Genomic DNA, 16,115 nt, shown 5'->3' with positions numbered 1-16,115 from the left:
CATCAAGGAGATAGTCTCCATTCAGTAAGAGTACGTCTTTAACACTTCTCTGTTAAGTGCTGCCGAGTTGATTTAGACTCATAATGACCTCATGTGACAGAGAAAAACTGACCCATAGGGTTTCCCAGGCTGTAGTTTTTATGGAGGCTGATCCCCCATGACTTTTTCCCACAGAGCCTTTGGGTGGATTCCAACTGCCAACCTTTTGGTTTGCAGCCAAGCGTTTAACTGTCTCACCACCAGGACTCCTAACACTCATCTAACACTGCTGATTTCCCAGGACACAGACACAGAGCCTTCGAAAGGTGAAAGTACTATTTAATGACACTTCTATTTGCACTGTATTTATTTTCTGGCTTACCTTCTATTTATGGTAAGCAATACTAATTTTCCACTACAAAGTTTAATTTTTAAATAAATGTATGTTAAAAAGCCATACGCACAGCACACAAATCCTAAGATATTACCTGATAGATATCAGATAAACTGCTGCTCCCAGAGTCACTGGCGATGCTACAGCCAGACTGACTAGAAGATACATGAGTCACCTGCGGATGAGGGTTGTCTGTGAGGTGCATCTTGGTAAGATCAGCCGGAAGCTAAAGAAGAAAAATAATTTAAATTATCGTAAACATCAAACTTTAGCTTTTTAGAAGTTCCTGACGCACTGTAATTTCTGCAACAAAATTTTTGTTTTATGTACATTACTGTGCAACCTCACTTCTAGCCTAAATTCTCCATTCTCAGCAAAAATCTTTTGGGATGATAAGAACCAAATTAGCAGTCTCGGAAACTACTATGCAAGCTAACATGGAAAGCCCACTGAACAATTTTCAAAACAGACTGTCATTACTGATGGCAATCCTGAGGAAAAACGTGGCTCTATTTTCCCCCAAATTAAAAACAACAACAAACTATTAGCTGTTCCCACTGTAAAGGATAAGAATGCTATTCACACACATAAACACACACACATACACACACACACACACACACTCACTCCACTAATACAAAAGGCTTGGTAATACCAAAATAAAACAGCAATTTCTTGGAATAAAGTGCAGCACCTGGGAGTAAGACTTAAGAAAACAGCTGATTGCACATTCAACAGTATAAAAAATTCACAAGAATCTCTGCACTTTAATATTGTGTTACTATGTAGTCGGTCTCTGAGAAATTTATTAGTAATTATGCATTATTTTCAAAAAGGATTTAATAAATGCAAGGATACAAGAGATACAAAAAGGAAATTATTCCACCCCACCTTTAGAATAGTCACACTCTGATCAGGGAGGAAGATTGGGAAATCAGTTCATCATACCATAACATGAAACAAACATCTCACAAGATAAATGCTTACTCAAGAAACAAACCACCGTGTGCTGGAGTAAGAGAAAGTTTTACCTGTTTTTCAAACAATGTTGCTGCAACTTTTTTTCAGGATCATTAAGAGAAATCGATTTAATTTTTAAAACTTGGTTTCTCATTGCTTTAGTATAGGAAAACATTAAAGTAACACACACTTAACAGTGTAAACTAAATATACTTTAAAGGAGAAAACGGGCAAGTCTGAATTATTTCAAGAGGAGTTACAGTAATTATACAAACAATACACAATTGCGGTGCTATCCACAACAGCCGAAAAGTAGAGACAACTTTAATGTCCATCAACAGATGAATGGATAAACAACATGCGGTATATACATACAATGGACTATTACTCTGCCATAAAGACGTATGAAGTCCTGATACATGCTACGACATGGATGAAACTTGAAAACATCATGCTGCGAAAATAAACCAGTCATAAAACAACAAATATTATATGATCTTACGTATACGAAATACCTAGAATAGGCAAGTGTATAGAGACCAACACTTATTAGTGAATACTAAAGGTCACAGGGAGGAGGACAAGGGGAGTCATTGTTTAAGGGACACTGATTTCCTGCTTATTGTGATGGAATAATTTGGAAATGGATAGTGATGACGGTTGCTATGGTGAAATGAATTCCTTTATGTGGCCTTTTGCCTTGGTTCTTTGGAAAAACATCTCAAGAGATTTTTTCCCCCCTAAGCTCTAAGGAGTTACCTTTGCCCCATTTTTCTACCTGAGATAGTTTTGGTACTTTTGTCCGGGTTGACTGACATTTCCTGGGTAAGGTGTAAACAACTTCATTTTGATATTTTTTGTCTGGTCCTGGGCTGCAGACTGTCCTGTGATTGGTATGCACCTTGCAGGGACTGGTCAATAAAAAGAAACTAAAAATAGTTTTTTTTTTTTTAGACTATGCAAATGAAGTGAGTTGTAGCCCAGCTGTGTCTACTATGCAAATGAAGTATCTGCGGCCTACCAAGAAGGGATTGGTCAGTTTGTGGCCTTGGTAGGAATGCCATGCCTTGAAATTGATGTGGAGTCTGTGCTGCACCCCACAGAGGTTTTTCAGACAAGAGAAAAAGAAGCAAGAAGAAAAGCAGCAGGAAGAAGCAGAAGGAAGAAAGCAGAAAGAAGGGGAGAAGGAGAGAGAGAGACAAGGCAAGGAACTTTCTAAAAAAGCTGTAATACTGGTCAAGGGCTGTAATGCTGAAGACAGTGAGAGGCCCAGAAAGGGCCCATCGGCAGAGCCAGCAGTGACAGACGGCAGGCCTAAAAGAAGCCTGTCCTGAGGAAGCTGAAAGGAGACCTGTCCTGCCGAGAGGAGCTGAGAAAGTTGTCCTGCACTGAAGGGAGGCTTTGCCCACATGCTTCCTGTTCCTGATTCATGAGCTGATCCTGATCTCAAGTTATACTCGGTTCCTTAAGCCACTAAATTGTAAATATGGTCCGTGTGTTCTGTGGCCATTGCAACAGATTATCGAACCCAGAAGAGAAGTAGAGAGTGTCATAGGAGGGACGGCTGGTGTCAAAATTGGTGAAAAGGTTGGAGAGAGGAGGAGGTCTGTCTGACCTCCACCTCACAGGGATCAGCTATGGGCTGATCCTGGTCAGCAGCCCCTGAAGTTAGGTGAGGTCTGATGCCACCATTTTATAGTTGAACCACATGATGAACAGAAATAGTGTCACTGATTTGTACACTGGAAAATGTTATGTTATACACATATTTATCACAACTAAAAAAAAAAAAAAGAAAAAACACTACACACAAAGAAACTGCATCATGAACTTCCCTTTCTGTTAGTGGAGGGTTAGGTAATTTGGAAGGAAGGATGGAAGGTCGAAAGGCTGCAAGGAAGAAAAAAAAATTGTACCTATAAATAATCTGGCCTTTGAGGTTGCCCTTCTCCTAAGAAAATTTTTTGATTCTTACAGACGAGACCGACAGGCTGAGAGCCACTTGTAACAGCCACTGGTTAAACGGACAAAAGTTAAATTCCAAGGTCTAGCCTGGAAGGGCCATGTTTTGGATTAAGACCCTGTCATGGATTGAAATGTGTCTCCCAAAAATATGCGTCAACTTGCTAGACCGTGATTCCCGGTATCATGTGGTGGTTCTCCATTTAGTGATCTGATGTAATTATCCTCCATTTTGTGATGTGTTGTAAATCTTAACCTCTGTATGTTCATGAGGCAGGATTAATGTGGGGTATCTTGAATTACAGCCTTACTCAAGTCACAACCTCACTTAAGTCACACCCTCACTCAAATCACACCCTTGCTTGAGTCACACCTTTTATCTCACAAGAGATTTATGGAAAGAGAAGTGAGCAGAGATGGGGGAGCTTCACTACCACCAAGAAAGAGCCAGGAGCACAGTGCATCCTTTGGACCTGGGGTCCCTGTGCTGAGAACCTCCTAGACCCAGGAGAAGATTGATGCCAAGACACGTGGAGATCTCCAAAGAACGCCAGGCCCAAATATGTTGAAAGGGGACAAGGACCTTCCCCCAGAGCCGACACAAAGCCTTCCTCTAGAGCTGGTGCCCTGAATTCAGACTTCTAGCCTCCTAAACTGTGAGAGAATGAATTCCTGTTTGTTAAAGCCACTCACTTATGGTATTTCTGTTATAGCAGCACTAGATAACTCAGATAGACTCCAAAGAGTACACTCTAGGGGTGTGAACTGAAAGTAAACTGAACCTTTTTATATGCAAAATACACGTCTGATAAAGTACTTGCATCCAAAATACACAAAGAATTCTTAAGGCTCAACAATAAGAAAACAAGCAACTACAAAATGGACAAAAGATCTGACACCTCACCAAAAATAATATACAAATGGCAAATAAGCACATAAAAAAATGTTCGATATCATATGTCATCATATGTCATTAAAAAAAAAATGTCATTAGGGAACTGTAAATTAAAACAACAATGAGATACCATTATGTATGTATTATTATGGAATACTATTCCAGGAGATGAAACTCACAGATGAATTGAGAGAAAAAAAAAAAAAAGTATTGTATGGTTGAATAAATTGGAAAACAACGTTAATTACATTACACACCCTTCTTAGCTCTCTGCAACAAACAAACTTATGGAGGGTCCAAAAAGTCCCGCGATAAAAAAGTCTGTTTCACACAACATTCTCTAAACTTATTTTCCTCTAGTATTCTTATCGACATCCTATTAGTGTAAGAAATAATGCTTTGGGACAATCCCTATCCATCTAACCAAGGAATTTTTTACAGGGAAATTAGTACTAGGTCCAGATATGGCCACTAGGGATGCTTTTAGCCTAGAAAGGGAAGAGAAGGACATTTTAATCTGGATTGGCATGAATGCAGGCAAGTATAGTTTAAGAGTAATATATGAATGTTCAAGGTTCTACTTCATATTTTAGTAAGTAAGCCTTCAAGACTAAAATGACACAACTAAGAATGATAATAGGGAACTGCCCCCCTTTTTTCTGTCCCTTAGGTCAATAAAGCAAACCCGTTCCACTGAGCTGATTCCAACTCACAGTGACCCTACAGAACACAGAAGAGCGGCCCTGTAGGGTTTCCAAGGCTGGAAATCTTTATGGAAGCAGACTGCCATATCTTTCTCCCGCAGAGTGGCTGGTCGGTTAGAAATGTCAACCTTTCAGTTAGCAGCTGACTGCTTAAACACTTAAAATACCTCAGGACCATATCTATACATTATTTTGTTTAAAAGAAAGACATTCAAGGAGCTCTATTAAGCATTAAATAAACTACACTACACTATTAACGCTAAAAACAATGCTTAAAAATTGCAAACCTTCCCCAACAGAACGGCATTCCCCAGAGATCACTGTTAAATTTTAAGCTGCATTATCAGAACTTTCTTTTTTAAAGTATAACTACTAGATTACATGCAGATATCACTTATCCATTAACCTTAAAACAACCAATCTTTGGCACATCAGAAGACTACAAGTTCATGTGTGCTGCTCATGGAAAGGCATTTCAGAGCTCAACTCTGTATTCATTTACTGTAAGTTTCTAACAAACGTGGTGATCTAATTTCCCATTTACTGAACAAGAAGCACTTAGTAAATACCCGATACTAGCCATAACAATGATGAAAAAAAGACTTAGGTTAGGGGAGATAAAAAAAAAAAAAAAAACCCATCAGAAATACTAAATAAGAAATGTAACATACAGAGAAATACCTAGTTCATACCAGGGACAGGGAGCAGGGACCATGATGCTTCAGTTGGGGATGATCAAGGCTGAATGTATCCAACAGTAGTGACAAAGACCCAGAGCTACACTGCCTGATACAGTAGCCACGAGTCACATGTGGCTACCAAGCACCCAGAAAATGTGGCCATTCCAAATTGAGACATACTGCAAGCATAAAATACAAATAGGAATTCAAGGACTTGGTACAAAAATAAATATCTCATAAATATTTCTTAATTTTGATTACATGTCCAAGTGACAATATTTAAGATATATTACTGGCTTTTAGGATAAAAAAAAATACATCATTAAAACAACTGGAAGAGATTTGCTTCTTAAAAAGATTACTCTGAGGGAATGCTAGCAGCAAAATGGTAGAAAAGGCAGCTCAAGCTCCTATCTCCCCACAGAAGTACTGAAAAATAAGCAGAAACTGTCAGAACCAACTCTGTCAGAACTCTAGAAAAATCAAAGACTTACAGCAACCAGAGGAACGCTAAATCAAGAAAAAGGCATCTTAAAAATAGTAGGAAAGCTTTGTGACGCTTTTACTTGCCTTTGCCCTACCTACACCGCCCCTCCCCTACAGAACTGGTTTACGATTCCTGAGGGAGCAGAGCAGACCTTGTTCACAAATTATGGTGTATTTCTGCTCTAACCTGCCTGGGGGTACTGAAGGATTGAAACAAGGCACTTTCGCTGTTTCACTGAATTTGGAGATCGCTCAGACCAGAAAAGCAGCAGGCATTATTTAATTGTAAGGAAAACAACCTGAAGACACACGAGGCAAAATATTATGGTTGATACATAAAACAGACTGCCTCCAGTCCTGGAGGGAAAGATGGGAAGTTTGTTTTTTTTGGAAATTAGGTCATTCAATACCAACTCAGTAGATGGGGGAATTCAGAAAGCCACACTCGCCCAGGGCAAGATATATGCTCAGAAAAAAAACCTGAAAAGACCTTAAGCTTTCACTTGGGCTGCTCTCTAGATCAGTGTAAGCCTGGCTAAATGTTGAAGGAGTCCCCACACAGAGCCACTCTGCAGAGACTGGGAGAGGTGTTTTATTTGCTGTTTTGTTTGTTTGTTTTTCCTAAACTCCCAACATTCAAGGAAATCTCCGTCAAAAAGAAGTCCTGGTGGCATAGTGGTTCAGTGCTACCGCTGCTAACCAAAGGGTCGGCAGTTCAAATCCGCCAGGCGCTCCTTGGAAACTCTATGGGGCAGTTCTACTCTGTCCTATAGGGTTGCTATGAGTTGGAACCGACTCGATGGCACTGGATTTGGTTTGGTTTTTGGCTCTGTCAAAACACTGTTGTCGTGCCCCACTGAGTCGATTCATAGGGACCCTATATGAGTAGAACTGCCCCAGAGGGCTTCCAAGGCTGTAATCTTTACTGGAGCAGGTCATCAGGTCTTTTCCCTGATGGAGTGGCTGGTGGGTCCTAACCACCGACCTTTTCGTTAGCAGCTGAATGCTTAACCACTGAGCTATCAGAGCTCCTTGTCAAAATACTAGCTGAACACAAACTAAAGGAACAGAGACTTTAGTGACCACACACATCAAGCAATGCAGTCTTACAAAAACTTTGGCAAAACCACAAAAAGATACCACTTCACACCCACCAGGATGGCTATTATCAGAAAAATGTAAAATAACAAGTGTTGGAAAAGATAGGGAGAAATTGGAGTCCTTGTGCATTGCTAGTAAGAATATAAAATGGTACAGCCTCTATGGAAAACAGTTTGGTGGTTCCTCACAAGGGTTAAACATAGAATTGCCATAAGACCCAGCAATTCCCCTTCTAGGTATATACCCAAAAGATATAAAAGCAGAGTACAAGATCAATACACAAAAATCAGTAGTTTTTCCACACAGCAGTAATGAACAATCAGAAAAGGAAATTAAAAAAACAATTCCATTTATAACAGCATTCTAAAAGAATAAAACACCTAGGAATAAATTCAGCAAAGGAGGTGAAAGACTTGCACACCGAAAACTACAAAACACTGCCGAAAGAAATTAAAGAAGCCTATCTATATAAACGAAAGGACATTCTGTATTAATGGATGGAACAAGAAGAGTTACTACAAATTAAGATGGCAGTATTACAAAAACAGAGATACAGACTAAATGCATTCCCTATAAAAATTTCAACAGCCTTCTTGGCAAAAATGGAAAAGACAATCCTCAAATTCATACAGAACTGCAAGGGCCCTCAAAAAGCCAAAACAATTGTGCAAAAGAACAAAGTTGGAGGACTCACACTTCTGATTTCAAAGCTACCGCAATCAATGCCAGTGTGTTACTGGCATAATGACAGACATACAGACCAAGAGAATAGACTTGAGAGTCCAGAAATAAACCCAAGCATCTGTGGTCAATTGCTTTATGACAAGGGTGCCAAGATCATTCAATGAGGAAAGAACAGTCTTTTCAACAAATGCTGCAGGGAAAACTGGATTTCCACATGCAAAAGAAGGAAGTTGGACCCCTATCTACACAACATACAGAAATTAACCGAAAATGGATCAGTGACCTAAACACAGAAGTTAAAACTATAAATTTCTTACAAGAAAACAAGGGAGTAAATCTTCATTTTTTTGGAACTGCTGAGGGGTTCTTAGATATGACACAAAAAATAAAGGCAACGAGAAAACAATTGATAAACTGAACTTTATCAAATGAAAAACTTTTTTAAAATTTAATTTTGTTTTTGTTGAGAATATACACAGCAAAACATACCAATTCAACTGTTTCTACATTTACAATTCAGTGCCACTGAGTACATTCTTCGAGTTGTACAAGCATTCTCTTTTCTCTTCTGAGTTGTTCCTTCCCTATCAACATAAACTCATTGATCCCCAAGGTTCCTATCCAATCTTTCGAGTTGCTGTTGTTACTTTGATCCCATAAAGAACATAATGCTCAGTGCAGACATTCTTCACCAGTTAAGGGAAACCACTGTTTGGTTTTAAGAAGACTTCAGGGGTATCATTGGTTTAAGTTTTAAAGATTATCTCAGGGCAACGGTTTGAGGGGTTCATTCAGTCTCCTTGGCTCCAGAAAGTCTGCACTCTGTGAAAATTTGAATTCCTTAGTGCATTTTTCCTCTTTTGATCAAAATGTTCAGTAATGGTAACTGAGAAACCATCCAGTTCTTCTGGTATCATGCAAAGGAGACAGTTGTTCATGGAGGCAATTAGTCACACATTCCATATTTTCCTCCTATTCCTGACTCTCTTTTTCCCTGTTGCTCCAGGTGAAGGGAGACCAATTGGCGTGCAAGCTTTTAAGACCCCAGGCACTACTCAATGAACTAGGAGGTAGACCATGAAACACATTTTTGCATCAAAGGACATTATTAAGATAGTAAAAATACAACCTATAGAATGGGAAAACATATTTGCAAATAACATCTGATAAAGATCTGGTGTTCCAAATATTTAAAAAACAAAGAAGTACAAGTTAATGACAAAAGGCAACACTCCAATTAAAAAATGTGCAAAAGATCTAAATAGACATTTCTTTAGAAAAGAAATATGAATGGCCATTAGGTACATAAAAAGATGCTCAGCACCATTGTCATTAGGGAAGAAATGCAAATCAAAACCACAATGAGATATACTTTACATCCAGTAGGATGACTATTTTCAGAAAAATGGAAAATAACAAGTGTTGGCAAGGATGTGGACAAATTGGAACACTTATTCATTGTTGGTGGGACTGTAAAATGGTGCAGCAACTGTGAAAAAACAGCTTGGCAGTTCCTTCCTAAGTTAAACACAGGCCTTCCTTATGTCCTAGCAATTCCATTCCTAGGTATATACCCAAAAAGATATCAAAGAGATACTTGTACACCAATCTTCAATACAGCATTTTTCACAATAGCCAACACGTGTAAACAACCCCAGTGTCCAATTACATATGAATGGATAAACACAATGTTGTACATACATATGATGAATACTGTTCAGCCAAAAACAGAAATGAAGTTCTGATACACGTTACCACATAGATCAGTAAGTCAGACACAAAAGTATAAATGCTGCATGATTCCACTTATATGAAGTATCCAGAATAGGCAAATACATAGACAGAAAGTAGATTAGAGGTTACCAGGGGCTGGGTGGAGGGGAAGATGGGGATTACTGTCCAAGGGGTACAGTTTCTGCTTGGGTGGTAACAAAGTTTTGGAAACAGACAGTAATGATGGTTTCAAAACATTATGAATGTAGTAATTAATGCCACTGCATTGTGAACCTGTGTCATGGATTGAATTGTGTCTCCCAAAACTACCTGTCAACCAAATCAAAAGCAAAGAAGATTCCTGAGTAAACTGAATGCTTCGAAGTCCAGCGTAGCAGGGGTGGGGGCTTGGGGATCATGGTTTCAGGGGACATCTAAGTCAATTAGCATAATAAAATCTGTTAAGAAAATATTCTGCATCCCACTTTGGAGAGCAGCGTCTGGGGTCTTAAATGCGAGCAAGCGGCCGTCTAAGATGCATCAATTGGTCTCAACCCACCTGGAGCAAAGGAGAATGAAGAACACCAAAGACACAAGGTAATTATGAGCCCAAGAGAACTAGATGGTGCCCGGCTATAACCGATGACTGCCCTCACAGGGAACATAACAGAGAACCCCTGAGAGAGCAGGACAGCAGTGGGATACAGACCTCAAATTCTCATAAAAAGACCAGACTTAATGGTCTGACTGAGACTAGGTCTCAGGAGGTCATGGTCCCCAGACCTTCTGTTAGCCCAAGACAGGAACCATTCCCAAAGCCAAATCTTCAGACAGGGATTGGACTAGACTATGGGATAGAAAATGACACTGGTGAGGAGTAGGCTTCTTAGCTCATGTAGACACATGAGACTATGTGGGCAGCTCCTGTCTGGAGAGGAGATGAGAGGGCGGAGGGGATCAGAGGCTGGCTGAATGAACATGAAAATAGAGAGTGGAGGGAGGGAGTGTGCTGTCTCATTAGGGGGAAAGCAACTAGGAGCATACACAGCAAGGTGTATGTAAATTTTTGTATGAGAGACTGACTTGATTTATCAACTTTCACTTAAAGCACAATAAAAATTAAAAAAAAAAAATCTGTCAACTTGGCTAGGCCATGATTCTCAGTATTGTGTGACTGTCCACCATTTTGTCATCTGATATGATTTTCCTATGTGTTGTAAATCCTATCTCTATGATATTAATGTTAATGAGATGGGATTAGTGGCGGTTATCTTAATGAGGCAGGACTCAATCTACAAGATTAGACTGTGCTTTAAGTTAATCTCTTTTGATATATAAAAGAGAGAAGGGAGCAGAAAGACACGGGGACCTCCACCACCAAGAAAGCAGTACCGGGAGCAGAGCGTGTCCTTAGGACTTAGCGTTCCTGTGCAGAGAAGCTCCGAGACAAGGGGAAAGTTGATGACAAGGACCTTCCTCCACAGCAGACAGAGAGAGAATACCTTCCCCTGGAGCTGACGCCCTGAATTTGGACTTGCAGCCTACTAGATTGTGAGAGAATAAATTTCTCTTTGTTAAAGCCATCCACTCATGGTATTTCTATTTTACAGCACTAGATGACTAAGACAACCTGAAAATGGCAAATTTTATTATTTTATATACAGGTAGTCCCCAACTTATGACATATTCGAGTTATGATGAACTGCACTTAAGATCGTCTGTTTTCTGTACATCTCATCGTTAGTAATATATACTACATACAATGTTGCAGCACGTAATTTGCTGACGTAATTGTTCTCAGATGTTCACTTGAATATTTCAAAGACAGGATTTATAAAGATACTGATAACAAAAGGCAACAATAATGACAACTTAAAAAAAAAAAAAAACGGGTATTCAATTTCTGTCAGAACTAACTTACAACAGTCCTTGGAATTGAACCCTGTCATAAGCTGTGCACTACCTGAATATATAAACAACAACAACAAAAAGACTATTCTGGAAGCACAGAAGATGAACGAAAAGAAAACTATATATATGGGAAACAGGAGCCTACTATATTAGCCAAGGCAAGAGAAGATCGAGGCCCTTAATGAGATAAGAAACAACCTACCAGAATTATAACGGAGCTTCTAGGACTTGGCAGAATGACACACAGCTGCAAAATTGGCAGCAGCTGACAATGCCAAACCCATTGCTGTGGAGTTGATTCTGACTCACAGTGACCCTACAGGACAGAGAACTGCCCCACAGAGTTTCCAAGGAGTGCCTGGTAGATTTGAACTGCCGGCCTTCTGGTTAGCAGCCGTAGCAGTCAACCATTACACCACCAGAGTTTCCAGCTGACAATGAAAGAGGGTTAAAAAAAGGACCATAAAGTAGTCTGGAGTCTGTTTTATGGAGACAATCTAAAATTTCTCAACAGCCCCAAAGGAAACAGCTGTACCTAATCTTAACAGCCTTGGGTACGTATACCAGGAGATCACAGCACTGTGCCCGAAGCATGCGAAGCTACAGGAGAAACATGGTGCATTCATTACTTTTATTAAAACATGAGGGTAAGGACATTGTTAAGTAACAACTAATAAGTATTACAGTTTTTCAGTTCTAAAACACATTTCTTTCCACGCTTTCAACGTTCGCATTTAATGCTGAATTTATCAAAAGTGAGACAGACTTGTTGAGAGTGCCTGGAATATTTGAGGAAAAAGAAGGAAATCAGGGTGGCTAAAGTGAACAGGGGAGAGTACAGCAGGAGATGAGGGGAGAGGGAAATATATTGTCTAATAGGTCATGGTAAAGACTTTTCACTTTTACTTTGCCAAGAGTCTGCCAAAAGAGGAAGGAGTGATCAACTGTGTCAAATGCTGCTTATAAAAAAAAAAAGTAAAATAGAAAGTTAAGAAATAAGCTGTAGATTAAGCTGTGTGCAAAAACGAGAATGAGAACATGTCTTAGACCAGTGGCTTTAACAGGAGCACCTAAAAGACAGAAGTCAAAGTGGTAATCCCTACTCCACCCAGTAAACAGTCATCTCAGGCAAACAACTCAACAGATCAGGTGAGCTCATAACTAAGAATCACTTGGAAAAAGTCAAACCCCTTAAAGAAAGACAGAAACAAACAAAAAAACTCAACTAGGAGAATTTATACATGAAGAAAGCCCTAATAAAAAAAATACCCAAAAAAACCCAGCATCCATAAAATGCGATCAAGTTATGAAATAAGGGTGCTTATGGAAAAAAAATCACTTAAGAGATTTTAGAGATGAATAACATAATTAAGAAATTCAAAAGATGGGCTGAGTAACAACTGGTCACAGGTGATGAATGAATTAGTGAGCTAGAAGATCAAACTGAAAATGAATTAAGAGGGAGAAAAAAGTACGAAGCAAATGTTTAGAGACATACTGGACAAATCCAGAAATTTCACCATCTTGGAGAGATTAGAGAAAATGAAGGAGTTTCAATTTGCAAAAAAACAACAAATTTCCCACAACTGAGAACAAATGCAAATCTTAAGCCTGAGATAGTCCTCCAAGTGCCAAGAGAGAAAACAAAAATTAGACAATGCATGATAAAGCTTCACAGCATCTATGATCAAAAACAAACCCAAACTGAAACCAAACCAAAACATAATGAACACCTAACAAGGAGAAAAACGGATTACTTAACAAAGGAACAAGAATTACAACGAGCTCAGACTTCTCATAAGTAATGCTGGATACCAGAAGACAGTAGATTAAATTTTTTTAAGTGCCTAAAGGAAAAGACTTTGGATTTATTATTTTATATCCAACAATTATATATATATAAATTTAAATTAATATGCTAACTATATTAAGTTACATTAATTTATATCCAACAATTTTATATATTATTTTATATCCAACAATTATTTGTAGTCCCTTGGTGGTACAAATGGTTAAATACTTGGCTACTAGCCAAAAAGTTGGTGGTTCAAACACACCCAGAGATGCCTCAAAAGAGAGGGCTAGCAATCTGCTTTCAAAAGGGCGCAGCCGTGAAAATTCTACGGAGCAGTTCTATTCTGCATATATGGGTTCACCATGAGTCAGAACCAATTCAATGGCAACTAACAACAACAATTATTAAAAGACAAATATATAATAAAGCATTTTTGAACATACTAAAACTCAAAGTTTACCCCCCCCCCCGAAAGAACTACTTATTTTAGCAAGAAAATAAAATTCAAAAGCAGTGAAATGCTAGGGGCATTGAGTTTACGTTAATGGTGGTGGAATGATTTGGAAATAGACAGTGAGAACAGTTGCACAACTTGAATAATTTAATCAATGTTATTGACTTGTACACACAGAAATTGTTGAGATGGTGTATGGTTTGTTACGTATATTTTCACAACAATAAAAGAAAAAAAATTTTTATAGTGAAATGCTAGTAGTAGCACAGGCTAAATAATAAATAAAATCAGTAAAATGTACTAGAAAAATCAAAAGTAGCAAGTATTAACAATTAATAATAATATTAATGTATTTGATCATAACCCAGGATTAAAATTCTACCTATTGTTATGTGGTAGATGGGGGAGGGGGATTATATGGGAGACATGTACTCATACTTAATTTACACAGAAAAGTACCAATCAACAAAACCTGCTCAGGTAATATTTGCTGGTACTTAATGAAGCCTTAGAATCTGATCTTTAATATCTTCACTGGCTTTTCTATAACTGTTAAATTTCAAATCAAAATTTGGCTATCAGTGCCCCCAAAGATTATTTTTCATTGGTATGCTAAAAAACAGCCCCCATATCATTAAAGATTTTTTACCCAGTCTCACACAATTAGCTTCTGCCGTACCATTTTAAGTCTTAGCAGTAACACCATTAAGCATCAGCAATGCCTGGGCCCCACAGGTGGCATGTGCACTAAAGAGGCCACCGGGCGTTAGCAGATAATAGTACAAATCAATTGTATACCTACGCTCCTTTCCAAATCTTTCCATTTCAATCAGCTGTTTGCCAAATGGACAGTGAGTTGAAATGTCCTACTAGACGCTGCCTTTAAGAAAGATACACAAAATTTCTATTGTACTATTTCCCCCTTAGTCACTATAACAGGACAACCTTTAAACAAAGACATGATTTCAAGCCACTGTAAGAAGTGTTTCTGTTGTGCCTTTCTCAATTCAGAAAACCGTCAAGAAATCTTAAAATATTAATGTTACAATTAGAGTGTTTTCTACAATATTAGCTTTATAAAACAAAACTAAAATTCACACTTCTTTTTTCTGTTTTGAAATTAACATACACAGGACATGAAAGGTAATGGGTAGCATCAAATTCCAGATGTATAAGAACAGCAGGTATGAACAACACAATTTACTGAATTACACTATTTTCCCAAGACCTAGCATGTTCTATTGTGTAGCATTTTGCTCTTTTGTGAGTTAATATGTTTGCTTTAAAATTAAAAGTATAATAGATGACCTTAAGCAGTCTCAAGATACTAATGGTTCATTTACTATTACTTAGAAAACACTTAGGACATTATTAAAATATTTTCATAACAAGCATTTTTTTCATATTACTTCACTGCTTGTATATTATCACCCAGTCTTTATAAAAGAATACAAATCAATCAATTTATCTGACTGCAAAATACCAGTGAAAATACTGTTTAATGTAAACTAGAGATTAGACTAATACAGCTAAATACATCAGCTATTTAAGGAAATCAGGCAATACAACACATCCAAGTTAAATAGTATGATCACATAAAAGTGCAGAAGTAGCCATAACCAAATGACGATTCAGTCTAAAGAGAATACACCTCAAATGCACTGCATTTCAAGTCTACAGATAATTAAAAAGCTACTTTTCAAATCCTCTTAGAGGTATATTACAGATTTCTTTAAATTAAATTAAAAAACAAAATGGCCATGAGACTGAAAGACTGCTTTGTAGTTCTTATTTTAAAATTTAGAAAAAACATAGTAGCATAATAAAGCTCATTTATAAAAGTAGTACAATTTAAATTTAATAACTCTGAATTATATCAATCTCAAAGGAAAATAATAACACTTACTTTGGAGGCCCATGGCTGAAGACAATTGGCATAACAGCGAACAAGAAAAGCCATTTCCTGGGCTGGAAGGGTAGTTTCCTTTTCAAACCACAGCCACAAAGATGAGTATATTGACAAAATCCTGTTAAGTTTCTCTTTACAAATCATACATCACTGAAGTGTTACATAAAGGCAGGTTCTCCAAAACCCCTTTCAAGCCGAAATCAGGAGCTTTCAGCAGCTTAGGGTATTGTTCTAAATAACTCCAATAGTTCTCATCAAAATGTTTACTTTCACAAGGAAATCAAGGTGTTTATATATTTCTGGATCCAAATACACAGACATACACATGCGTCCTCAGGCACCTGGCACAGACATGCACAGTGACAGCAACAATAGTTAATATGGTATCAATCAAAGCAAATAAGGCAACATGCACCAAATCTGTACTCCTGGATTCTGCAAATCCTGTCCTCTCTGTAATATAGCTTTGTCTCTTCTTCAACTTATTT

General features: G+C 38.1%; 1 protein-coding gene across 5 annotated transcripts in view; it reads right to left on the bottom strand.

The window, feature by feature from the left end:
- RAPGEF6 (Rap guanine nucleotide exchange factor 6) overlaps positions 1 to 16,115 on the bottom strand; it is a 257,480-nt gene that overhangs the window by 106,799 nt on the left and 134,566 nt on the right. For all 5 annotated transcript variants that reach the window (XM_049872961.1, XM_049872938.1, XM_049872947.1 and 2 more), the window contains one exon: positions 468 to 599. In XM_049872961.1, coding sequence (XP_049728918.1) covers positions 468 to 599 — 132 coding nt within the window. The remainder of the gene's footprint in view (positions 1 to 467; positions 600 to 16,115) is intronic.

This window comes from Elephas maximus, chromosome 2 (genome assembly GCF_024166365.1).
Source record: "Elephas maximus indicus isolate mEleMax1 chromosome 2, mEleMax1 primary haplotype, whole genome shotgun sequence".
Lineage (NCBI taxonomy): Eukaryota > Metazoa > Chordata > Mammalia > Proboscidea > Elephantidae > Elephas > Elephas maximus.
The sequence above is the reverse complement of the archived record's forward strand: the minus strand, read 5'-3'. Positions and strand labels throughout refer to the sequence as shown.